This window comes from Sorex fumeus, unplaced genomic scaffold (genome assembly GCF_029834395.1).
Source record: "Sorex fumeus unplaced genomic scaffold, SorFum_2.1 ptg000006l, whole genome shotgun sequence".
In the NCBI taxonomy this organism is placed as follows: Eukaryota; Metazoa; Chordata; class Mammalia; order Eulipotyphla; family Soricidae; genus Sorex; species Sorex fumeus.
The window spans coordinates 58,489,582-58,516,036 of record NW_026606063.1 but is presented as its reverse complement, the minus strand read 5'-3'; the positions used below and the strand labels follow the sequence as shown (position 1 = coordinate 58,516,036).

General features: G+C 43.6%; 1 protein-coding gene across 1 annotated transcript in view; it reads right to left on the bottom strand.

The window, feature by feature from the left end:
* ACOXL (acyl-CoA oxidase like) overlaps window positions 1–26,455 on the bottom strand; it is a 388,417-nt gene that overhangs the window by 326,064 nt on the left and 35,898 nt on the right. The window contains exons 2-3 of the mRNA XM_056126755.1: window positions 20,301–20,397; window positions 8,422–8,505 (exon numbers count right to left, since the gene is read on the bottom strand). Coding sequence (XP_055982730.1) covers window positions 8,422–8,505; window positions 20,301–20,397 — 181 coding nt within the window. The remainder of the gene's footprint in view (window positions 1–8,421; window positions 8,506–20,300; window positions 20,398–26,455) is intronic.

Here is a 26,455-nt window from a genome sequence, read left to right as displayed (position 1 = left end):
CTTCAGCCTTCAAGTTTTCCTGCATTGCATTCAGATATCTGACAGAAGCCCTCAGTCTGGTGACCAAGCTCCAGAGGATGACTCAGGTCCATTCCTCTGCGGGCATCTCTCTCACATTCTGCCCCCGGCACATCATTGTCAGAAGTAGCACTGGGCTGTGTTGATCAGGAAGTGCAGGGACACCCAGAGCCTCAATGACAGAGCCAGAGCGAGCAGAGCAAAAACTCTGATGGATTGAGGCTGATGGCCCCTGGGAAGGATGACAGCCAGAGACCACAAGAGCTACTCACCCCCCTGTGGACAGCTGTCCCACAGTAACCCTCCTCAACCAGCTCAGTAGCACAAGCCCCAGAGTCCTCCATCTCTGAGAGCCACGCATGACATAAAAATAATCCCAAATGACTGGTGTGTGAGAAGGCAAACAAGGTAAATGATGACTTTTGCTCAATTTTTAAAAAATTTTTGATAAAATTGCTAACATAAAGGTTGTCACTTTAGCCTTTCTTTGAAGGTACAGTTCAGAGGTTGCACTACATGTAATTATTGTCAAACCATCACCACTATTTCCAAATCTTTCCCATCCCAAACAGTCTTGCTGTACCCATTAAACAATAATTCCCATCTTCTCCTCCCCCAGCCTCTGGTAACTTCTAAGTCACTTCTGGTGGCTATAAATTGGCCTGTTCTGTAGGTGGGCTCGTACAATACTTGTCCTCTGCATCTGACTTATTTCAGTTAACTTTGTGTTTCCAAGGTCCATCCATGTGGCAACATGTGCCAGGAAAGGCTGAGTAAGATTTCATCAACTTTATATACCATATTTTGTTTACTCATTCATCTTATGAATAGATATCTGGTTTCTTCCACTTATTACCTATTGTGAATGATGATTCAATAAACACTGGCATTCAAATTCTCCAATATTTTAGTGTATGAGCATTGGAGTGGGATTGCGGGGTGGCACAGAGTTCTACATGCAACCTTTTGAGTCACCACCCTACTCTTCTGATTGTCTGTATTCGCTTAGCATTCAGGGTTTGAATCTATGTTCCAAGGATATAGGGGATGAGAGTCCTCAAGGAGTGTTCCTACTTGTGATGCAAAGAGATAGACAATGGCTAGTCACAGGAATAAGTGCATCAATTCACAATGGATCCATACTTTGACACAAACCATGAAGGTACAAAGACTGATGACAACATGCAGAAGGCGTTTAGGGCACAGGCTTGACAGATGCTTCCCTGAGGGAAAGACACTTGAGCTGAGACTTGAAGAATATGCAGATTTCAACCAGGTGAAGGGGGCGTAAGATCATTCTAGGGTGGCAGAAAATTGTTGCAAAGGTGAATAAAAGGAACTGAAAGAAGGTCAATATAGCATAAGTCTGAGGGAGGAGGACAAAGTGTATAGGAGTTTCAAGAGTTTCCCAGAGGTGGATAATGCAAGAACCCAAGGACAGGAGGGTTTTCCTAAAGCATAATGGGCAGGGGCTTCAAACTGAGGTTTCTCTGGAGTGATGAGAGAAGCATTTTAAAGATCTAGCTCATTAAACCTATTTAAATTTCCTTCTGTGATACCCAGGAGTAAAACTATTTATAATGCTTTCTATGATGAAAATTGTCAAACTAAATAGAACAATTTAATGAACTCAACACTAAGCAGATCACAGTTCCACTGACCTCCACTTTCCTCCCATCCTTTTCCTACTGTAAACCCATCATTCTACCTGATTCATATCTTAAAATTTATCCCAGGTGAAGTCATGAAATTTGCATATAAGTGGATCAACATGGAGAGTATCATGTTAAGTGAAATGAGTCAGAAAGAGAGGTACAGACATAGAAAGATTGCACTCATTTGTGGAATATAAAGGAACAGAATGGGAGACTTACATTCAAGAATAGTAGAGATGAATATCAGGAGGCTTGCTCCACAGCTTGTAAGCCAGCCTCACATGCTTGGGGGGAAAGGCAGCTCAGATAGAGAAAGGACCACCAAGTAAAGAGTGCTTGGAGAGCATGCTCGGGATGGAGATGCATGCTGAAAGTAGACTACAGACTGAATGATGGCCATTCAATACCTCTGTTGCAAACCACAACATCCATAAGGAGAGAGAGAGAGAGAGAGAGAGAGCAAAAGGGAATGCTCTGCCACAGAGGTGGGGTGGGGGGTGGTAGTGGTAGGGATACCGGGATCACTGGTGGTGGAGAATGGGCACTGGTGAAGGGATGGGTATTCGATCATTGTATAACTGAAATGTAAGCATGAAAGTTTGTAAGTCTGTAACTGTACTCCACTGTGATTCACTAAAATATATGTAAATAAATTTTTAAAAATTTATCCCAGGTATTCAATCATTTCATTTCTAAATTCCCAATACATCTATAAATGATAAAGACTTTTCAAAGAAACGTAACCCTAAACCATTATCTCACCTAAAATTGAATCTTTTTGTTTCTTTTTTTTTCCAGTTTTTGGCCCACACTCAGCTTTACTAAGAGATTATTGTTGGATTTGAGTTCAGGGATCACTCCTGATTGGGCTTGGAGTATGATCTGTTGTGTCTGGGATGGAATCCATTTTGGCTACATGCAAGGCAAGGACCTTACCCACTATACTATCTTTCTGGCTCCAATAAAATTGTTTTTTAGTAGAACTAAGTATCTAATGTTCAAATTTCCAAACTGCTGTTTTTATTTTTAATTTTAGGCACCATGGTGTGTAGTATTATTAATGGTAGTGTTTTATGCATGACACAATCCATATCAAACACCCCCAACCCTAGGGTGTCCCCTTCCCTCCATTATTGTCTCTGTATTAAAAGTCCACACATTGCAGTCAACTGAAATATTCCTCCAGTCTTCTTTAAACCATAGACTACCTTTTCATCATTCATTCAAACACTCCCTATGTTGCTCAATCCATGCATCAGGCTCAAAGCAAGATCCTGGCATAGCAAAAGAGAAGGTTTTACTGATGGTACAATAGAATACCCAGTATCATTTCCCCAAGGCAACATCCCAGCAGTGGCTTGCGGAAGACAGGGAGGGCAATATGGGAAGAGCACAAACTCAGGATCAAGACTAGACCAGAGTTCTTTAATAAGTTTCAAATGCAGGGGTGGAGTGGGGTCCTATTTGTTGCCTTGGTTGACATTCTCCTCTCTGGGAGTCACAGTTAACTATTTCAAAAGGAAGAGGCCAGAGTAAAAGGCCCTGCTTAGCTGAAATCTTTTTTTAATTTTCATTAAAGAACAACGATTTACAAAGTTACTGATACTTGTGTTTTAGGCCTACAATAATTCAACACCAATCCCTCCACCAGTGTTCCCATATTCCTCCCCATCCCAACCCCCACTCCATCCCCACCTGTCAGTTTAACAGACATGACAGATCTAATCGGTTGCCACTTAGATCTCATGTTTCCAGTTCTGTTGAGTCTTTATTTTATACGGCTATACCTCTCACTCATATCATGGGTATAAATCTTAAAGAATTCAATTTCCAGTAAACACAAGGGCCAGGAAGATTGTCCATAGTTGGAAGCCTGCCTCAGGAGCAGGGGGAGAAGGAAGCTGGAATAAAGAAGAATCACTAAGAAAATGATGGTTGGAGGGATCAGTCAGGACAGGAAATGTGTGCTGAAAGTAGATAAAGGACCAAACATGATAACCTCTCAGTATCTGTATTGCAAACCATAATGCCTAAAAGTAGAGCGAGAGGATGAGAGAAATTGCCTGCCATGGAGGCAGTGGGAGGGTGGGAAATGGGGGGGGGGTTATACTGGGGAGATTGGTGGTGGGGAATGTGCACTGGTGGACGGATGGGTGTTTGATCATTGTGACTGTAACTCAAACATGAAAGCTTGTAACTGTATCTCATGGTGATTCAATAAAAAGATAAAATAAAATAAAATAAAGAAGTCAATCTCCCCATAATAAGCTAAGAGCCCCTCACAGATTTTTTTACTCCTCCCACTTCTAAATAAGCAGAACAAAAATAAATACAATTTTGTATTCATCAATTGACAGTTTCCTGTTTGATTGTTCTCTTTTTCGGATCTTAATTATTATTTCTCCGCCTTGGGAACATCAGGATTAGATGCTTAGGAACTAATTCTGAGGCCTAGTGGAGGCCAGGGAGAGAAAGGAGAATAAAGAGATTGAGGGGAACAGGAGGGGCTAGTAGTCTCAGGTATACACACATACACACACACACACACACACACACACATAAACACACACACACATCTGTTCACTACTCTTGATGAGTTAGTATATACAAATCAGGTCTATGATATAATGCCATATTCTATTCACTTGATCAACCAAAATTAAGAATTACAGGTGCTATGACATAAAGGAATATTAGATAGAGGTCAAACACTCATTTGTATTCCATATATGTATCATTCTCAAAATGGCAACACTGTAGAGACAGAAACTAGATTACTGATTATCCAAAAGACAGGCACAGAATGGGGGCTAGAAGGAACTGGGGGCATGACCTGGATTGTGGCAGTACTTGCTTTAATTCATACATGAAACAGAGTAAATGTTCATGGAAGTAAACTGCTCAGAACTATGCACAAACACATGACAAGTAAGCATGGGGAATACTGATGAAATCTGTTCAGGGCCTGTAGTGTGCTAACAGCAAGGTACCAAGCTGATCTGCAGGATTCACAGTGTACTATAGGGACGCACACCGTCTCCATCTAAGGAAGTTGCACGAGGAGTCCACATGTCTCTCTACTGCTTATGCAACTTCCTATGAGAATTATTCTCTCAACATAAGAAAACTTTTATTTATTTATTTTTTAATTTTACTGAATTACCATGGGATAGTTATAAGCTTTCATGTTTGGGTTACAATCACACAATGATCAAACACCCATCCCTCCACCAGTGCACATTCCCCACCACCAATATCCCCGGTATATCTCCCCCCCCCCCCCGTTTCCCATCCTCCCCCTGCCTCCATGGAAGACATGATTCCCCATAATCTCTCTCTATTTTGGGGCATATGGTTTGCAATACAGACCCTGAGAGATCATCGTGTTTAGTCCTTTATCTACATTCTGCACACATCTCCCATCCCGACTGGTTCCTCAGGCCATCATTTTCTTAGTGAACCCTTCTCTATTCCAACTGCCTTCTCCCCTTTGCTCATGAGGCAGGCTTCCAGCTATGGAGCAATCTATCTGTCCCGTGTATCTACTATCCTTAGGTGTCAACCTCATGTTATGTTGTTTTGTACTCCACAAAGGAGTACAATCCTTCTATGTCTGTCCCTCTCTTTCTGACTCATTTCACTTAGCATGATACTCTCCATGTCTATCCATTTATAAGCAAAGTTCATGACTTCATCTCTCCTGACAGCTGCACAGTTTTCCACTGTGTAGATTTATCAAAGTTTCTTTAACCAGTCATCTGTTCTAGGGCATTTGTGTAGATTTACCAAAGTTTCTTTAACCAGTCATCTGCTCTAGGGCACTTGGGTTGTTTCCAGGTTTTGGCTATTGTGAACAGTGCTGCAATGAACATATAGGTACAGATGTCATTTCTACTGTGCTTTTTTGCATCCTCAGGATATATTCCCAGAAAACTTTTATTTTTTAAAAATTCCAGGGCTGAGATGAGAAATAGCACAGCAGGTAGGGTGTTTGCCTTGCACATGGCCGACCCAGGTTCGGTTCCCAGCATCACATAGGGTCCCCCAAGCACCACTAGAAGTAATTCCTGAGTGCATGATTCAGGAGTAACCCCTGTGCATTGTCAGGTGTGAACCCCCAAAAAAAGAAAAAATTAAAATTTCAGGGCTGCTATAAGGATACCCATGACATTTTTCAAAGAAATAGACAAAACACTGCTGAAATTCATATGGAACAATAAACCCCCAAAAATAGCTAAAGTAATCCTTGGGGAAAAGATGATGGGAGGCATCACTTTCCCCAACTTCAAACCATACTACAAAGAACTAGTAATCAAAACAGTATGATACTGGAATAGAGACAGGCCTGCATACCACTGGAATAAAATTGAATATAATGACACAGACCCTCAAATATATGATCACTCAATCTTTGACAAAGGAGCAAAAAATGTGAAGTGGATCAAGGAAAGCCTCTTCAAAAGTGGTACTGGGACACCTCTGGACAACTATATGCAAAAAAAATGAACTCAGACCTCTGTCTAACGCCAGGCACAAAAGTCACAAAATGATTAAGGACCTCAACATCAGACCTGAATCTATAAGTTTCATGGAAGAAAACATAGGCAGAACCCTCCAGGACATTGAAGCTAAAGGCATCTTTAAGGATAAAACACCACTCATCAAGCAAGTGGAAGCAAAGATAAACAAATGGGACTACATTAAACTAAGAAGCTTCTACACCTAAAAAGAAATGGTGAACAAGATACAGAGACAGTCCACGAATGAGAAAAATCATTCACCCATACTCATCAGATAAAGAGTAAACATTCAAAATATATAAGACACTGGTAGAAATTTTTAAGGAAAAAAAAACCTCCAACTCCATCAAAAATGGGGAGGGGAAATGAATAGAAATGTCCTCAAAGACAAAATACAAATGGCCAAAAGGCACATGATAAAATGCTCTACATCATTAATCATCAGGGAAATGCAAATCAAAACAATAATGAGATATCATCTTACACCACAGAGACTGGCACACATCAAAAAGAACAAGAACAACCAGTGCTGGCATGGATGTGGGGAGAAAGGGACTCTCATTCATTGCTGGTGGGAATGCCAACTGGTCCATCCTTTTTGGAAAAAAAATATAGGCATTCCTCAAAAAGCTAGAAATTGAGTTTCCATATGACCCAGCAATACTACTTCTGGAAATATACCCCCGGGGTGCAAAAACACACAGCAGAAATGACATCTGCACATGTATGTTAATTGCAGCATTGTTCACAATAGCCAGAATCTGGAAACAACCTGAGTGCCCGAGAACTTTCAACTGGTTAAAGAAACTATGGTACATCTACACAATGGAACACTATACAGCTATTAGGGGGGAAAATTAAGTCATGAAATTCACTTATAAATTGATAGACCTGGAGAGCATCATGCTAAGTGAAACAAGTCAGAAGGAGAAGGACAGAGATATCATGACTGCACTCATTTGTGGGATATTTAAAAAAAAATAAAACATAGTATGAGACTAAACACCCAAGGACAGTAAAAACAAGGGCCAGGATGAATAGTCCAGGTTGGAAGCCTGCCTCAAGGGCTGGGGGAGAAGGCAGTTGGGATAGAGGAGGGACCATTATAACAATGATGGTTGGAAGGGATCGCTCTAGATGGGAAATGTGTGCAGAAAGTGGGTAAAGGAACAAACATGATGGTTTCTCAAGAAGAAAAAAAATTCCCTTTCATAGAGGCAGGCTGGGGGGAGAGGGAGGAAGAGGGGCAGGCAGGAGGGATAGAGGTGATATTGTTTGTCTGTCTGTCCTCCTGTGATTCATTGATTTGCTCGAGCAGGCACCAGTCTCAAATTGTGAGACTTGTTACTGTTTTTGGCATATCAAATACATCACGGGTAGCTTGCCAGGCTTTGCCATGTGGGCGAGATACTCTCGGTAGCTTGCCTGGCTCTCCGAAAGGGGTGGAGGAATCAAATCCGGGTAGGACATGCGCAAGGCAAGTGCCCTACCTGCTGTGCTATCACTCCAGAGGTGATATTGGTAGTGGGAAATGTACACTGGTGGAGGGATGGATGTTAGAACATTGTATGACTAAAACCTGATCATGAAAGCTTTTTAACTGTATCTCACAGTAATTCAATTAAAAAACTTCATTACAAAATTTTTTAATTCCAGGCTGGAGAGATACTACAGCAGGTAAGGCACTTGTCTTGCATGTGGTCAACCCAGGGTTTGATCTCTGACATCCCATATGGTAACCTGAACCCCACCAGGAGTCATCCCTGAATGATACCTGAGTGCAAAGCCAGGAGTAAGCCCTTGAGAACTGCTGGGTGTGGACCCGAAACTGAGAGGGAAAAATTCAAATGAATGAATATAGCAGCAGAAAATGGTATGGCTCAATCTTAGCAGTAATATTTAAGGAAGTAAATCATGAATGATTCTGATATGGTTTTTATAAAATTAGAGTCAATGAAAGTAGTTGATCCAAAGCAGAAAACTGTGAAACATGAGACTATATGAAAACACAGAGCTGTACAAAAAGCAAAGTAACAGCAAACATAGGACAGACTCAAGTGACGGAAGCAGGAGCCAGGGGCGCTGGCTGTGAGATGTACCACTCACAAACATCAGTGTTTTCTCATTTCTTGTTTCTCGTTTGCTCTTGGATTTCTCAGTGCTTCTTTCCACTGAGAACTCTCAGTTCATGGGGAATTTGGGAGGAATCGGGCGCCCGTGCCTCTCACCTTGACACCTGTGGCCATGTCTGCTGTGGAAATAACTTCTCCTATGACAAGGCTTCGACTGACAAAATTCTTTGTTTTCTCCACCTAAAAACAGGACAGACCCAATGTCAACATTTCCTGAGGGTTCTCTAAGCTTTCAAATCAACACTTTTTTTAAAATGTGATTTAGATTTGTTTGTTTGTTTGTTTTTTATTAGTGAAACACCATGAGGTACTGTTAGAGACTTAGAAATTTTTGTGCTTGGATTTCAGTTATACAATGATCAAGTACCCACCCCTCCACCAGTGCCCATTTTCCACCACCACGGGTCCCAGTATCCCTCCCATCCCCCATCCCCCCATCCCACCTTGCCTCTGTGGCAGGGCATTCCCTTTTGTTCTCTCTTTATCCTTTTGGGTGCTGTGGTTTGCAAGAGAGGCATTGAGTGGCAATCATGTTTGGTCTATAGTCTACTTTCAGCATGCTTCTCCCATCCTGGGAGGTCCTCCCAACACCCTTTATTTGGTGCTCCCTTCTCTATCTGAGCTCCCTTTTCCCCTAGCATGTGTGGCTGGCCTCCAAGCCATGGAGCAAACCTCCTGGTACTAATCTCGGCCACTCTTGGGTGTTAGTCTCCTATTTTGTTACTTTATGTTCCCCAGATGAATGCAATCTTTCTGTGTCTATCCCGCTCTTTCTGACTCATTTCGCTTAACATGATACTTTCCATATAGTACCACTTGTATGTAAATTTCATGACTTCATCTTTTCTAACAGCTACATAGTACTCCATTGTGTAGATGTACCAAAGGTTCTTTAACCAGTCATCTGTTCTTGGGCACTCAGGTTTCTTCCAGTTTCTGGCTATTGTAAAGAGTGCTGCAATGAACAAACAAGTGCAGATGTCACTTCAACTATACATTTTTGCCTCTCTGGGATATTTTCCCAGGAGTGGTATTGCTGGGTCAAATGGGAGCTCAATTTCTAATTTTTTGAGGATCGTCCATACTGTTTTCCAAAAGGGTTGAACCAGTCAGCATTCCCACCAGCAGTGAAGGAGGGTCCCTTTCTAGCCACATCCGCGCCAGCACTGGTTGCTTTTGTTCTTTTGGATGTGGGCTAGTCTCTGTGAAATGATATCTCATTGTGGTTTTGATCTGCATCTCCCTGATGATTAATGATGTAGAGAATTTTCTCATGTGCCTTTTAGCCATTCGGATTTCTTCTTTGAGAAAGTTTCTGTTCATTTCGTTGTCCCATTTTTTGATGGGGTTGGTTGTTTTCTTCTTGTGGAGTTCAACCAGTACCTTGTATATCCTTGATATCAACCCCTTGTCGGATGTGTACTCGGCGAATATCCTTTCCCATTTTCTAGACTGTCTTTGTATTTTGGTCACTGTTTCTTTTGAGGTGCAGAAGCTTCTTAGTTTAAGATAGTCCCATTTGTCTATCTCTGTTTTCACTTGCTTGGCCAGTGACGTGACATCTTCGAAGATACCATTAGCTTCAATATCATTTTGTATAAAAATTAATGTTCCTTTACTCATATAAAAATCAACACATTTTTAAATTAAGAAATAACTCCACCATCTTGGCTATGTAAAAGTTCTCATGAGATAAAGAAAGGAAGAAAAAAGGAAGGAAGGAAGGAAGGAAGGAAGGAAGGAAGGAAGGAAGGAAGGGAGGGAGGGAGGGAGGAAGGAAAAGAAAGAGAGAGGGGAAGGAAGGAAGGAAGGAAGGAAGGAAGGAAGGAAGGAAGGAAGGAAGGAAGGAAGGAAGAGAAGGGGGGGGAGAACTGCATTTACTCAGAGGCCACTCACCTCCCAGATTCCCCTTCCAAAGGCCCAGCATGGTTTTGACCCTGTTTGGCCCTCTAGGCTTCCCAAGCCCCCCGCTTTTTTCTCTATACAGGGGCACACCCTGATTCTACCCAGTGATGTCACGTGCAGAGCTGCAGGGTGTCAATGCTGCTGGCAAGATCCCAGGAACTGTGACGCAAGGGCAATCCTGAAGTGAGGACAGAGGGCTGACAGGTTCAGGGAAATTATGAACACAGGAAAAGTAATGTTCTCCACTTTCCCTTCTAACCATACACCCTCTCCTGACTTTGATTTTTCAACAGTGCAAGTCCTGATCCCTTCCTTGTTCATTTTTCACTGGCTGTACCCCATACACTCACATCCAAAGCTTTGAGAGTGCCTTTGCTCCACCCATGAGGAGTGAGAGGCCAAGAATAAATAGCTCTTGGTTTTCTGAGACCCTTTTCTGGTCATAGGCACTGTGATGATGTATGATCTTGGGAGAGGAACATCACACATGCCCTTGGCTATAGGACATGCACAGTGTAAACTGGGATGCGTGTAGGGGTCACACTCTTTAGTTGTGTAGCTTGAGCACGTTCTGATTGTTATGCTCACTTGGGGTAACTGTGGTATTCAGACAGGCTGACCAGCAGTTGCTCTTCCTGGTCATGGTGCCCACACATCAAATCAAGCCCCTTTCGTTGTGGTGGCCAGAATCTGCTTGAAGAATCAGAGATTATGGATAGCAAGAGCAACCAGGACTGCCTGAGTCAATCTGGGGATCACCAAGCATTGAATTTGAAATTCTGGCCCTATGCGTGCAACGTAGGCATGCTAAATCCTGAACTAACCTCTGTGCCCTACTTTTTCTTGGGAGGTGGGTGACGTTGGGCCATGCCCGGCAGTGCTCAGGAATAACTCCTTGTAGTGCTCAGGGGACCTTACGTGGTGCTGGGGATAAAACCCAGGTCAGACACATGCAAGGCAAGAGTCTTCCCTGCTGTAAAATCTCTCCAGTCTGCCCAACTATCACTTTTTCTAATTCAGGAGTCAAGTTTCCTTAGAAGGTGGTGTGGCTTCAGTGTACACACAGCCATTATCAATTGTGGGAAATAATTCTAGTCTTCTATAGCTACCAGCCTCCTTGGAGCCAGCCAATAGAACTTGATGCTGTTTTCCATTGATGTGTATGTACTTGCCATGTAGTAGTGTAAACTTTTCTTTTGCTTTTTGGGTCACACTTGGTGATGCACAAGGGTTACTCCTGGATTTGCACTCAGGAATCACTCCTGGCAGTACTCAGGGGACCATATGGGATGCGGGGAATCGAACCCAGGTCGGCCATGTGCAAGGGAAACACCCTACCCACTGTGTTATCCCTCCGGTCCTAGTAGTGTAAACTTTTGTGTATGCATGCTCTCTGAGTAGGACAACAAATGATCTCAGTTTCCACATGGGCTTCCTCTCTCCCAACACTTCCCTCCTGTAGGCTTTTACAATACTTTCTCTCAAACATTATTAATTTTAATTGAAGAGCAGACAGTCAAGACTTATGACTCTTACTGTGGCTCCAACCCAATGCATCTTGTATTGGTTATTTCCCAAAATATCTCCAGGCATGAGTAGGAACCATTGCGTGGTTCTGGCCTCAGCTCACACTGGTGAGTTAGTTACCAGCAAATAATGAAAAACAACTGTAGCACAAATGTGTGGACTCTTTTCAGAGCGCCCATATGCCCTCTGTCCAAGGTCCCTCCCAACAATCCTGTCTGACAAACTCAGTCCAAGGACTGACTCCATGCAAAAGACGGAAAAATATGCTCAGCAAACGTTAGTGATTGGCCCAACCAGGGTCACCAACCATGGCACAGCAATGACCAGAAACCAGATCTTCTGATTCCTCACATGAACTTTGGTTGTACCCTCACTGCCCTCCACTGTTAAGGTGGACAAAGGCCTGTACTCCAGAAGGCCCATCCTCCAGCACTGGCTCATCTCTAGTTAGCAAGACCAGCCTTGTCTCTAGGAAGCACTGGACATGAATGCACCTTAGTGTCCTGGTGAGTTCCTAAAAGTCACCCACCCAGCATCTTCACAGCCAGCCCTTCCTCACCTTGACCCTTCTGCTCTGCTCTAACTATACCTAAGGTAAAGGTAAAAAGGTAAAGGCCCTCCCGTTGATCGTCGATTTGCTCGAGCGGGCCCAGTAACGTCTCCATTGGAGACTTTGTTGTTACTGTGTTTGGCATATCAAATACTCTCGGTAGCTTGCCGGGCTCTCCGAGAGGAGCGGAGGAATAGAACTCGGGTCGGCCATGTTGGCCGCTTGTAAGGCGAACGCCCTACCACTGTGCTATCACTCCAGCCCAACTATACCTAAGCCTTCCCAATCTCCAGCTGCTTATAGTTTTCTTCTTATTTTACTCTATGTATAATGCCAATGCAGAGTGTAATTGTCATTAATATTATCCAGCCATGGTCATTTTTACTTAGCTTGAAATAAATAACCATTGTCTTTGCTGTAGAATCAATCCCACATTTAGCCCTCTTGGAGCATAATAAATTGTTTCTGACAATTATCTTCTTCCCCCAGTCTCTGCACCAGACTGTGATCTTTTCTAGTATATCCTCTGGAGAATGCCAATAGGAGTTAATCTCCTGATGTTGACTGAAGCACTCATTAGAATCAGTGCATCTCAGGAAGTCAAACAAAAGTCCCAGAACTGAGACTAAAATTAATTTGATTGACAACCTTGCCAGCACATATTTTTAATAATTTCTCCACACATAAGCTCTTTGTCTTTAATTTTCCCCATTCTTCTTTCCCTTCTGATTGACTAGTTGTTCTCTAAAATCAACAAGAGTTATGTTTCATAAAATTCAATAGTAACTGGCTGTCTACACTGATAATGGTTCATCAATACCATGTTCTTCTGCACACATTTTTTGCAGTACTTCAACTGTATAGATAACTTGCTTTATTTATGCTTGATGCATTCAAGCCAGATTCAATCCCAAAACCAGTATGTTAGTTTGTAGTAAGTTAAATAATAACGATTCAATAAGTACATGAATAATATACTCAGGATTTTATTTGGTCGTACATTTTTTCCCTTTGGTTTTTGGGTCACAAAAGTGCCCAGGGATTACTGCTGGCTCCGTAAGGGATCACTCCTGGCAGTGCTTGGAAGACCATCAAAAGAGGACCGGTGGAGTGCAAGGCAAGTGCTCTCTGTACTCTCTCACATGTTGTACTCTCCCTCTCTCTAGCCCCCTCTGTTTAATCCTAAATTACTTTCTATACTATTGACATTTTTTAGTAAATCCAGTCTCAAACAAAAGGAAGGCAGTCCTCCCTTAAATCCCTCCCACTTCTCTGCAAAGCACTAGACGCAGCAGACTTTTGTGAAACAGTATCTTATTTCACATCACATTCTGCAAAAATATTTATTCGGGGTTTCATCATCCCAGAGTCTCTATTAGGCAGATATACTAAAATTAACCTGAGTGGCAATGAAGAGGACTCTGTGGCTAAAAGTACTTGACCAGCAAGCATATGGGGGAGAGTTCAAATTACTTTTGTGTCTAGTGTAAAATAGAGATCAAGGTCAATGATTTTTTTCTATGTCTTTATCTGGTTGTTCCACACCATTTATTGAAAAGCCTTTTTCTTTTCACACTTAATTGCCTTGGCAACATGCTTGTATGTGTGGGTTTATTTTAGAACTCCCCCTTCTAGCCCATTAATCTACATGTATATTCCTATACAAATGCATTTTATTGAGTAGCTTTACTCTAATCCTAATTTCAGTGAGTCTCAAAGTGCTCCAAATGCTCCAAAATTTGTCCTTTATCCAAAGTGCATTAATTATTCACAGTCTTTGATAGGTCCATGCACATTTTCTTAACTCACCTATACATTTGATCAAGAGTTTAAAAATAAGCATCATATGATGAGCCTCCTCCTTCCCGCACACCCAAAGCATGGTGACTCTACTGACTCCAGTTACCTTTGCAAGAAAACCCAAACTTTTCATCAAAGCCTTCATGTCAAATCCTTCGTGTTCTCTGCTGGTTCTGAGAGAACAGGCACACAGCTTGCTGCCTGAGCAGTGTTTGGAGAATTCTGTAGCAGAGGCTATAGATAGTCACTGTTCTTCAGCTCTCCACAGAAGCCTTGAGTCTTACAGGGAAGTCCAGCAACGATAAAAGGTACAGGGGAGATCAAAGATGACTTTCCCATGGTTCTGTCTATGGACATTTTTCTCTTCACAAAACCATGCTTATAGTATCCTGACAGTTTGGATTTTCTGAATTCTTGCATGAAATTGAATGCTCCTTTTCTTGGCAGCTCATACTTCCTACCAAATTCCTAGCTGCTTTGACATACTTTTAAGTATGATCATATGATATCAATATTGATAGCATGTAATGTTGACAGCACTAACTTGACGCATGCGCTTTTATAAACATCAAATCCACTATCCTACACGCTTCTTAATAGAAAATAGTGGCTGATTTTGTATCCTACAATTTTGCTGAATTTTCTAGTTCTCATGGGTACGTTCATAGACTTTCATACTCTGTTAAGTATCTTCATAAAAGGCCGCGCCATCTGTGAAGAAAGATAAGTTTGGCTCTCATCCAATTTGTCATGCTTGATTATCACTGTTATTATTTTTGGTTTGGGGGCCCCACCTGGTTCTGTGCTGAGGAATCACTCCTGGCAGTACTCAAGAGACCAGATGGAATTCCGGGGATCAAACCCTGCTGTATGACTGACCTCTTCAGCTCTATCAGGCTTGATTCTTTACCACAGCAACAATCACTACCTGAAATTCTGTAAATTTACTTATTAGCTTGTGGTTTAACTCCTCCTAGACCAAAAAGGAAGTTTTCTGCCCTCTTTGTTCACTGCCTCTTGAACAACACCTGGCTCAGAATCAGTATTCAATAAATAATTGGAAAATGATTAAATTCCCTCACCTGGCACACAGAAGCAATTTAATATAAGCACAATGGCTATGATATAGCAAATAACAACCACTGCCATTTTTAACATAATATTTCATGGAAAGGCAACAATGAAGCCTTAAAATGACACGTTTTCATCATGCAGAATGGTTTGCAGAACCATCAAGAAAGAACACCAGCACCTCGATGGCACTGTAGTCCCTGGGCAGGGTCCAACTCACTCAAGCCAGCCCTGCAGCCATCACAGATGACAACTAGGTTCAAGTGCCAATCTACACAGAGAAACTTCTGTAAACAGCCACTCTACCCTGTCAGCTCGGATCCTCAAGGCAGCTTATAGGACAAGGCTGGCCTGGTCTGAGGACTGGCCAAGTGGCCAGTGTCCAAGTCCAAGGAGCCGGAGCTGGGACCGGGATGCCTGCCAAAGGCAGCATACAAGACTGAGAGCCAGGGTCAGCCTGTCACAGCCCACTAGGAAAAACCTGGGTTCCAGTACAAACAGAAGCCAGAGGGCCAGGGTCCAAGCCAAGGCCAAAGTGTAGGAGCCAGGAGCTCATAGTAAATAGGCCAGAAATAAGCACTGGGATGGTGGACTGAGTGATGAATAGAATAAGCAATCAGGGCTGGCACTGGGTTTTGAGGGCAATGGGGCAGGCCTGATAGGATAGTCTGGCATTGACCAGCAGTGGAGGTTGATGTTCACAGCCTTTTGGTTCAGTCTCTGCCCAGCTTCTTTTCCGCAGCACAACATTGCTTCCCAGGAAGGCTGTCCCTTTGCTGAGAACTTCATGAGAAAAACAACACTCTCCCATTCTCAAGGGCCTTCCAAGGGGAGTTGATCATAGAGGTCTGGAGAAGTAGTAACAGGGGTTGGGGCATTTGCCTTGCCTCAACTACCCAGGTTCAGTCTCCAACACGTCAGAGTCCCCCAGGCACCTGCTGGGAGAAGCTCATTCCCAAGCACAGAGCCAGAAGTAGGCCCTGGGCACTGCCAAATGTGGCCCTCAAATCTAAAACCAAAAGTAAGCTGGCCTTTGAAACTTATTACATTGTATATCTAATCATCTACCAAGTATTCCTCTAAATACACAATTAAAAACCACTCTAAGCTGAGACTACCTAAAATTCATATTGAAATAATACTTCCAAAGCCATCAAGCTTCTGCCAGTTCCTCAAGCTTATTTGATATTGGGCTCCCTAAGAAAATAAGGCATGATTTAGATCAGCAGTTCTCAAAATTTATAGTCTCTGGAGTCCTTTACACTCTTTAAAAGAGTCATGAATTCCGAATTCCAAAGGACCTTAGTTTATGTGAGTTATATCTATCCATTTATCATACTAGTAATTAAAACTGAGAATTTATAAAATATTTATCATTTAAAAATAATAAACTCACTACAAGCTAAAATTAATAATTCTTATTAAAAATCACCTTAATTTCCAAAACAAAAGTTAGTGAAAATAAAAGGTTTTTTACTATGTATTCTGCAAATTGTTTGGGAAACTGATTCAATAAGAGACAACTGGGACTGGAAATATAATACAGAGGTTAAGGCACTTGCTTTGATGTGGCCGACCCTAGTTTAATCCAACATCATATATGATCCCCTAAGCAACACAAGGGGTCACCTCTAAGTATAGATCCAGGAATAAGCCCCGAGTATCAGCCAGGTATGTGCACCCCCCCCCCAGTCCCCCAGAAACAAAACCAATTAAGAGACAACTGCGGGGTTGGGGCAATAGCACAGCGGGTAGGGCATTTGCCTTGCAAAAGGCCAATCCGGGTTCAATTCCCAGCGTCCCATATATGGTCCACCGAGCACTGACAGGAGTAACTCCTGAGTGCACGAGTCAGGAGTAACCCCTGTGCATCGCTGGGTGTGACCCCCCCCCCAAAAAAAAAGAAACAGAGAAAAAAACAACTGAGCTCTCCTAGCTGCTTCTGCACTATTTGTGGTACTCTTGTTCTGGTCCAAGGATAAGGTGACAATCTGTCGTCAAGGTCACAGAGGTGTAACAACAACTCTATTCAGGTAGGACTGGAAAGAGTCATAGGGAGTCTAGGGACCTTCAGATCTTCCTCTGAGAAGGAAGATTCTAGCCAGTTTCCTGCCCAAGTGAACAGTGCGCAGAAGGTTGAACAGAAATCAAGACAAGAGGTGTTTGGGACGAACACCCAGAGATCCACCCCCAGTACTCCGACCCCAGGGTCAGGAATGGAAATGCCAGGGTGGTACCTATGTATGAGCTAGTCTCCAGTGCTAAATGAGAACAAAGATGGGAAGACAGTCTGGGCTACTCAGAGATCTGCAAGGCAATGCAGTTCTCAGGTGGATTCACCCTGTATCACCAGGAATTCTGACACTGGCCTGAACTGCAGCCTAGACAGCAGAATCTGAAAGCCCCCACCCCCAGCAGACCTGAATGGGCTGCCTGAGGGGCAAGGCCACAAGATCAGAGTCAGAAAGAAAACCCAAGATTTGAATCTCTACTACACTCACCAACTCTACAACTTACTGGTTGGAAACCTGCCCACAGGCTTATCACTCTGCTCCCGTTTACACATCTACAAACAAGGCAACTTGGAATGTTGAGAGCTGGGACAAGTATAAAACAGGCACTCGGTGCACTTGTGCTGAGCCAGACCATCTAGTTCGTTGCACTGCTAGGGTCAAAGGTCTCTGAGCAGCTGCCATGTCTGTACGGCACACCCCCTCAAGGAAGGGGCCAAGATTCTCATCCCAGCTCTTCTACAGGGAGGGGCTAAAGCTGGGCCTCTGTTTCCTTATCTGGAAATACAGGAAGTCAGCAGGAAGCAGGAAGCTCCAGTTTGAAAGGGAAGCTCCAGCTTGAGGGGCTGTGGTGTCACAGGAAACAGGTGGGACAGAGTTGACACAGGTGCAATGGTGATGTACATGTGTGTGAACATATGAGTGTGTGTGTGAGTGTGTGTCAGTGGGTGAATGTGAGCATGTGAGAGTGTATTTATGAGTGTGTGAATGTAGGCATGTGTATGTGTGAGAATGGGAGGGTGTATAAGTGAGTGTGTGAATGTACGAGCTCATGTGCAAGGGTGTGTGACAGTGTAAGTGGGAGTAGGTGCCTGTATGAGTGTATGTGAGTGTGAGTGTGTATATGAATGCATGAGTGTGAGTGTGCATGTGGGTGTATGAATGTCAGCCTACGAGTGAGTTTTAGTTTGTGTATGTGTCTCAAAACACATGTGTGTGAGCATCTATGTGAATGTGAGTGTGTGAGAGTGTTAGCACGTATATGTGTATGTGAATGCATGAGTGTGTGTATCTGTGCACACACGCATGTGTGTGTGTGTTTTGTGTGTACAACTGTAGTCAAATTCTGAGATCCTTTTCCTTTAGAAAACGATTGGAACATCTCAAATCTGTTACAGATGGCAGAGGGGAAAACACCGAGTGGAAATATTTTAATGGCTTATTCTTGGCATGTGGAGTGTCCATGGAGATCCAGATTAAAGGTGGCTCACCCTGATTCGTCCTTGAAAGCTTTATCATTGCCATGTCACAACACATTCTGCTCAGAGTGCCTCAGACCCATCACAAAAGTGAACAGTAACACAAAACAAGGTCATGGGGAGGGAGGGTTGCCTGGAACATTCTCCCAATAAGCAGAATGGCCATGACTCAATATTTTTATTCGGAGGCCAGTGAATCATGTAACATTTCTTCTAGAGTTACTGGTCGTAGACCGCTGCTGCAGCTGTTTACCCGGTGGCTTTGGAGCTGCACACAGATGTGCGTGAGCCTCAGACGAGCCGCTGGACCAACCACCCATCTGCCCCATCTCTTTGGGGCTCACTGCAAGAAACACCCGAGCAACTGAGCTAACCCCAGGAATAAACCAAGGGGCCATCCAGGGCCGAGCTTGGGCCTAGGGGAAGCATGAGCACCCGGGCTAGGACTGCCAGAGTGTCCCGGCAAGGACCACAGCCCCAAGGTCATCAGGTCAGGTGCAGTGAGATTATAGAGGCTAATCCTTCCAGTGAGCTGGGCTGTGAATGCTTAGCAAACCCTGTGCAGGTGCACTGGATCTGAATCTAGGCCCAGAGTTAAGTCCCGGACACACTGATGGAGGGCACAGGAGGCTGCCTGGACTCAGGGTACAACTTCCACAGCCCTGGGCCTCGGAAGCCAAGAATCTGCTGGGAACTGAGAAGCTCGGGTTTTTTGTGGTATGTTCTTTCTGGATCAGCGAAGTCTCAGTTCTCAATACATATTCCCTGGAAAGGCGGTTCACAAGCTTGTTCAACGCCCTTGGCCACAGGGCTTGGAATGCTATGATTTTTCAGACTGGCCTACTTGCCACTGTCTCGGGTGGTGGTTCTCCTTCGAAGCCTCCTCATCCAGGTGTGACCAGATCCCCTGTCCTCAGGGAGATGGCATCAGGGCCTCTGCATATCCAGAGCCCAGAATACTGTCCTGATCAGAAGATGCTGGGTTGTTCTTGCTTCATCTCTGCTCTACAAAAAATCCCCAGCTCCGCTGAATGGCAAAGACCCTGAACCAGTTTGGCTTCCTTCCATGACCCCTGCACCACAGCATCTCCTAAGCACTGGCTGTGTCCAGTTCAGATCCTTTCTACCCTGATGAGCCTCAGAGTGGGGCTTGAGGAATTTTCCAGATGACCTTGTCTTTTCCAGATGAAGAGCACAAAGGAAGCCATGAAGCAGACTGAAGGAAACGGAAGTAGATGTAAACTGGGCTAAGAGATCTAGTTCCTAATTCCTGTCTCTCTCAAAGGAATCCTCAAATCCCACGTTCTTTCTTTGCTCCTTCTTTTGCAGAAAGCTAAGTTGAATACAATAATGGAGCTGAATCCCAAATGACAATATCTTAGACCATCAAGACTCACAAACTCTGTCTGGGCGGGTATAACATGCTTTAAAGGTCTGTAAAGTGAGTTGTTTATATTTCTCCCATACTTGAATCTTATGCCTAAAATTATATTTATTTTGTGAACAATCGTTTCTTTCACTGATTTCCTATTCCTGGGCTTGTGCATTTAAGAGAACAGTCTCCATACTCACACTCACACACAAACTCCCACTCACAAGCATCACATGAAGAAAATGAACAATGAAACTCACCTGTTCCTGAACTGCACGCTTCAGCAGGGGTAAACCCATGGTAAATTTCGTTCTCTGAAATGTCAAAGCTCTCATTTCATCCAGACTTAGATCATACCTGTGACAAAAAAGATGGCAGATAAGCCATTAAGTCATTGAATTGCTGGGGTCTGAGCTGAACCTTTGAGATGCTTTGCCCAAGGGTGTGACAAAACCCACATTCTGGGGGCTGGAGCGATAGCACAATGGGTAGGGCATTTGCTTTGCATGTGGCCGACCCAGGTTCGATTCCCAGCATCTCATATAGTCCCCCGAGCACCACCAGGAGTAATTCCTGAGTTCATGAGCCTGTGCATCTCTGGGTGTGACCCAAAAAGAAAAAAATAAATTAAATTAAATTAAAAACCCACATCTTTGCTGCATTTCACTGTACTCTTGATACACGCTGTGAACTCAAGTAGGCCACTGCAGTATATAACTAAACCATATGATAAAGGAGCACTAAAATGGAATGTCATGAGAAAATATCATACACAAGACCACCGTCTCCTTGAAACTTCTAAAGACATTCCCATGTATGAGTCCACAGCAGCATGTTGGTTGCTAATGGAGAAGAGAGTCACCTTAGAGGGGAAGAGGCTGACTTCAGTGGCCAGGAGCCTGTCCTTTAGAGTCCTTCCAGGGACACCCCCCCCCTTTAGGGAGCTGAGTTTCTAAACAGTCTTTCACTCCATTCCCTTGGAAAGCACCGGAGTTCAGCCTATGCCCCTTTTCACCAGTTGGGGCTGTTGCTAATGAAAAGGGGTCAAGAACAAGGCAAGTTTCCTGGCCATGTAACTCACTTTGACATTAAGGTACCAGTAAACTGGAGTGGTAGAACACATGCCTAGCACGTGTGAGACCCAGAGCTGGATCCCTGCACTGTATATCCCCCATAAGCACTACCAATAAATCCCTGGTAACTCTCAAGTACAAGTAGCCCCAGGCCCAAACATCACTAGGAATGACCACAGGTTCCATGAGCCAACCCTTGGGCTGGCACCTACTAAAAAGACATATTGGGGAACGGGAGAGATAGTACAATGCGTAGGACATTTGCCTTGCACACAGCCAACCTGGGTTAATTCCTGTCACCCATGGGAGTGATCCCTGGGCATCACCAGAAGTGATCCCTGAATACAGAGCCAAAACTAAGCACAAGACACTGCCAGGTGTGATCCCAAAACCAAAAAAGAAACATGCTGATAGACAAGAGGCATGGAGGCTATGCATGTACTTCCCTTCCTCTCCTGCTCCCCTGCCATTCTCCTGTTAATATGCCCAAGCTAGCCCATGAACAGGCCTAGGCTAGCTCCCTGGGGGTATACCGTAAGGAATGCAGAGGAGGGCTCACAGTGTCTGATAAAATCATTCCTAACATGTCAAAGAGCCCAGTCAGGATCAGATGAGCTACCTGGGCACCCCACTGCTCACCAGATTTGTGAGCAAAGCCAGCAAAGACCCAGGCCTCTCCATCATCCATGGACTCTTCATCAATAATAACCAACCATTATTTGCAGTCACTAAGTTCTGCATCATAACTAATTGATCCAACATGACTGCATACCCAGAAGCCCCCAAGAATAAATAATAGGAGTTGGCAGGATCTTCAATGAGTAGGAAAAATAAATCAAGAGTCTTCATCAGATACACAAATCATCAGAAAACATATGAAAGAAAATATCCCATTGCATGGCAATAAAGCCAATAAAAGCAAATAAAAGTATGATCAAAACACTTGCAAATGGAGATAACTTACACTGACAATATTAAAACACTCCTGAAGGACACAGAAGAACAGTTGAACAAAGAGAAATATGGGACATACTTTAAATAGGAGATCATATCATAAATCAATTCTGAGTTTATAGGATCTAAATAGGATTTGAATCATTAATCCAGTTGTTGGTTTTCTGATGGGAATTGATCCACAGTAAATAAGGTTGAGAACCACTGATCTAAATTAAAATGCTGGGGCCAAAGGGATAGCACAGAGGTTAGGGCTTTTGCCCTGCTTGCAACCAACCTGGGTTTGATAGCTGGCACTCCATATGATACCCCGACACCACCAGAAGTGATTCCTGGGTGCAGAACCAGATGTAACCCCTGAACATTGCCAGATGTGCCCCCAAAACAAAACAAACAACCAAATAAAAGCTATGTTGTAAGGCTGAAGTGATAGTACAGCAGGTGGGGTGTTTGCCTGGCACACAGCTGACCTGGGTTCAATCCTCGGCATTCCATATGGTTTCCTGAGGCTATCAGGAGGATCCCTGAGCACTGCTTTATGTGTGCTCAGAAAAAAAAATTAATGCTGTTATTTTTGTTCATGATCCATTTGCTCCTCCCCTCTGTTGATGTGATGGTTATGACAGCTCTCTCATGTGTATGTGGTCCTGTGCTCACCCATTTAGCTTTGGTGTTCTCCAGGGCACACTATCCCTTAGCTGTGACACTCTGGCACATTCTGGCTGATGGGGCTTCTGGGAGTTGCTACTGTATTAACACAGGGCTCTCAGAGGCCTGACTCCTGATCCCAGTGCTTGGACATACTTTTGTTGGTTTTGTTTGTTTGCTTGTTTGTTTGTTTGTTTTTTAGTTAAAGTGCCCACTGCAGGGATTGCACCCTTTAGTTTTAATCCTTGAAAATACTCAGCTGAAGAGTAACTAAAATTGTTTGCTGTGCCAGGATGGCAGAGGCAAGAGCTACTAGGAACACACAGGTGGTATGAGGTGGCATGAGGACCAAATCTACACAAACAGGCACTGGAGACACCAAGCCATTTCCTGACCCCGTCACCCATTTTTTTTCCTATTATCATTTTAAAATGGATTTAAGAATTCACACATCAGGAGCTGCAGCAATAGCACAGCAGGTAGGGTTCTTGCACATAGCCAATCTGGGTTTAATCCCTGACCTCCTCATGTGTTCCCCAAGCCCATCAGGAGTAATCTCTAAACACCAATGGATGTGGCCACAAAACAAAACAAAAAAGCATTCACATATAAAAGTAGCACTGTAGTGCTGTCCTCCCATTGTTCATCGATTTGCTCAAGCGGGCCCAGTAACGTCGCCATTGTGAGACTTGTTGTTACTGTGTTTGGCATATAGAATACATCAAGGGTAGCTTGCCAGGCTTTGCCGTGTGGGCGAGATACTCTCGGTAGTTTTGCCAGGCTCTCCAAGAGGTGGTGAGGAATCGAACTCGGGTCAGCCTTGTCAGCCGCGTGCGAGGCAAACGCCTTACCCAGTGTGCTATCACTCCAGCCACATATAAAAGTAGACAAAAATATCCACAAAAAAAATGTAAGAATGAGAGACTGAACAGATAATACAGGGTATTAAGATACTTGCCTTGCACAAAGCTAACCTGAGCCCTACCAGGAGTGATCCCTGATCACCAATAGGTATAGTCCAAACCCCCTCCCCCCATCTAAAAATTAAGATCTATCATCTCTGTCACATAATAAGATATGGTCTTGAACTGGTGAAAACAGGCAGAGAAACCAGTGGAATGAAATGGAATGGCAGGCAACAGGATTAAATAATCACAGAAATTTCATATATGCAAGACAAAAGTGGAATATCAAGTCATTGGGAAAACAAAGAAGTATGATCTACTAATCTACTTGAAATTTATTCTGGTACATAATATGAGATAGGAATTCAACTCTATTTTTTCCATTTGGCTACCCAGATAGAACTTCTCAAGGCTTTGTTTGATGGGAAAACAAAGCCACAAAGTACTAAACATGAAAACATCCTTTAATAATCCTAATGGGAAAAAAATCCTCCTATTTGTGATATGTTTGGAAGTCACAAAGAAAACATTTATAAATTTAACTACATAAAAACGTTGCATGACCAAAACAACATAAGAACAGTCAAGTACAAGTGACAAATCAGACCAAAATATTTTGTTGCTGATATAATTAGAAAGGGGCCGGCCATCTCCCTAATTTAAAAATCCTCTGATTCATTAAAAAACAGAGCTACCATGGGGAAATGATTTGAGTAGATGGTCCACATAAAAAAATATATAAACTACAGTTAAAACTTATTTTTATACCCCAGATATCATGTGCTATGAAGAAGAGAAGCACAAATTGAAATGACAGTGAAATGCCAGTTTTTGGGTTGTTTCTGGGTCCCTCCCAATGGTGCTCCATTGGCTTCCAGGCTCCTGACTCGCAATTGCTCCTGGCAGTGCAAGAGGACCATGTGCTGTTGATGATAGAACTGACTCCAACAATATCAAGCATGTGCCCCAGCTCTTCCAGCCCTGCAATGCCAAGTTCCACCTACAGCAACAATAAAACCCAGACCAGCTAACAGAACACTAAGTTTCAGTCTTCTGAGGCATAGACCATCTCCTGCACTGACCTGAGCAGGATGGAAGACAGAAGCCTTGAGCTGGCACAATCTATGCATGCGGCAGTTTGACAATTCCTATCAAAATTTAAAATGAGCTGCCTTTCACGTCTCAGCAGTTCCACATCTAGAAACAAACTTTTATAAAGGGAGCAGGGAACTTGGGGCCTCACCCAGCATGGCTCAGGGATCACTCCCTAAGGGGCATCAGGGAATCAAGTCTGGTCAGTCACTTGTTAAGCAAGAGTTTTCCCCTTTGTACGCTCTCTCCAGCTCCCCCCAAAAATCTTATGTTATCTTCTGACAAACTACAGAATTTAAAGAAAAATGTGAAGCAAGAAAAGTCTCCCAAGGGCCTGGGTCCCTCTCTGTGCATGCGCAGCTAGAACCAGCCCCTAGAAAGCCGGTTTTCAACCCCTGATCTGCGTGGGACGGGCACAGAGGCCCAGCTCTGGGCAACAAAGCTGAACGGCTCCAATTCCAACAGGTACAGCCCGCCCCCAAGGGCCTGGGTCCCTCTCTGTGCATGCGCAGCTAGAACCAGCCCCTAGAAAGCCGGTTTTCAACCCCTGATCTGCGTGGGACGGGCACAGAGGCCCAGCTCTGGGCAACAAAGCTGAACGGCTCCAATTCCAAACAGGAGACGTTCCCAACTCCTCGCCCAGTGCCAGGGACTCTTTCCGGAGCCGCGGCCGCTGACGCAGCCGCAAAATATTTTCCCACTACATATGCCATAGGAACCATAAGCTACCTTCTTAGATGGAAACTTCTCTATTTTAGCTCAGCCACTAGAAACACAGTAGCCAATAACTCATAAGCCTATCTTAACTCACACTGCATATCAAGCAGAATAGTAACAGTGAACGTGAAGGACTAAACCACACCTCTCACAATGGTAAAGCAATGCAAAAGCCCACCAAACTTTCATATTGAAGAGTCTAGCCCAGATGACACCAACAGTACTGTAGTGTTAGACAACCTCTCTGACAAGGAATTCAGGAGGGAGCTACTTAGCATGCTTAGGGAATTAAAAGAAACAATGGAAACCAATGCCAATAGAAGACAAGAGGATCTGAAGGCAGAAATGAGGAAAATGCAATCAGAAATGTCAGACCTGAAAAATCTCGTAGGCGAATTGAAAAGCTCAGTGGAAGGCCTCAGCAGCAGAGTAAGAGCGGCTGAGAACAGAATCAGTAAGCTCGAAGATGAAGTTCAGAGACTCTCCAGAAAAGAGCAGAAAATGGAAAAGAGACTCACAATTCGGGAACAGATGGCAAGAGAAGATCGTGATGAAGCCAAGAGGGGTAACATAAGAATTATAGGAGTCCCAGAGGGACAGGAAAAAAACCTCGATGAACAAGAAACTGTCAAAGACATCATTGCTACAACATTTCCAGAGCTGAAGAAAACTTGTGACCACATTCAGGAGGCCCGAAGGGTACCAGCTAGAAGAAATGCGAATAAAAATACCCCAAGACACATTCTGATCAAAATGACCAAAACCTTAGACAGAGACAAAATTCTGAAAGCAGCAAGATCGAAGAAAGAAATCTCTTACAAAGGAGCATCCTTAAAATTCACAGCTGATTTTTCTGATGAAACCCTCATGGCCCAAAAACAGTGGTGGGACATAGTAAAAAAACTCAATGAAATAAATGCCTCCCCAAAAATACTTTTCCCAGCAAGACTCTCATTCATAATAGAAGGAACAACACACAGTTTCACAGACAAACAACAGCTCAGGAACTTCATAGACTCAAAACCA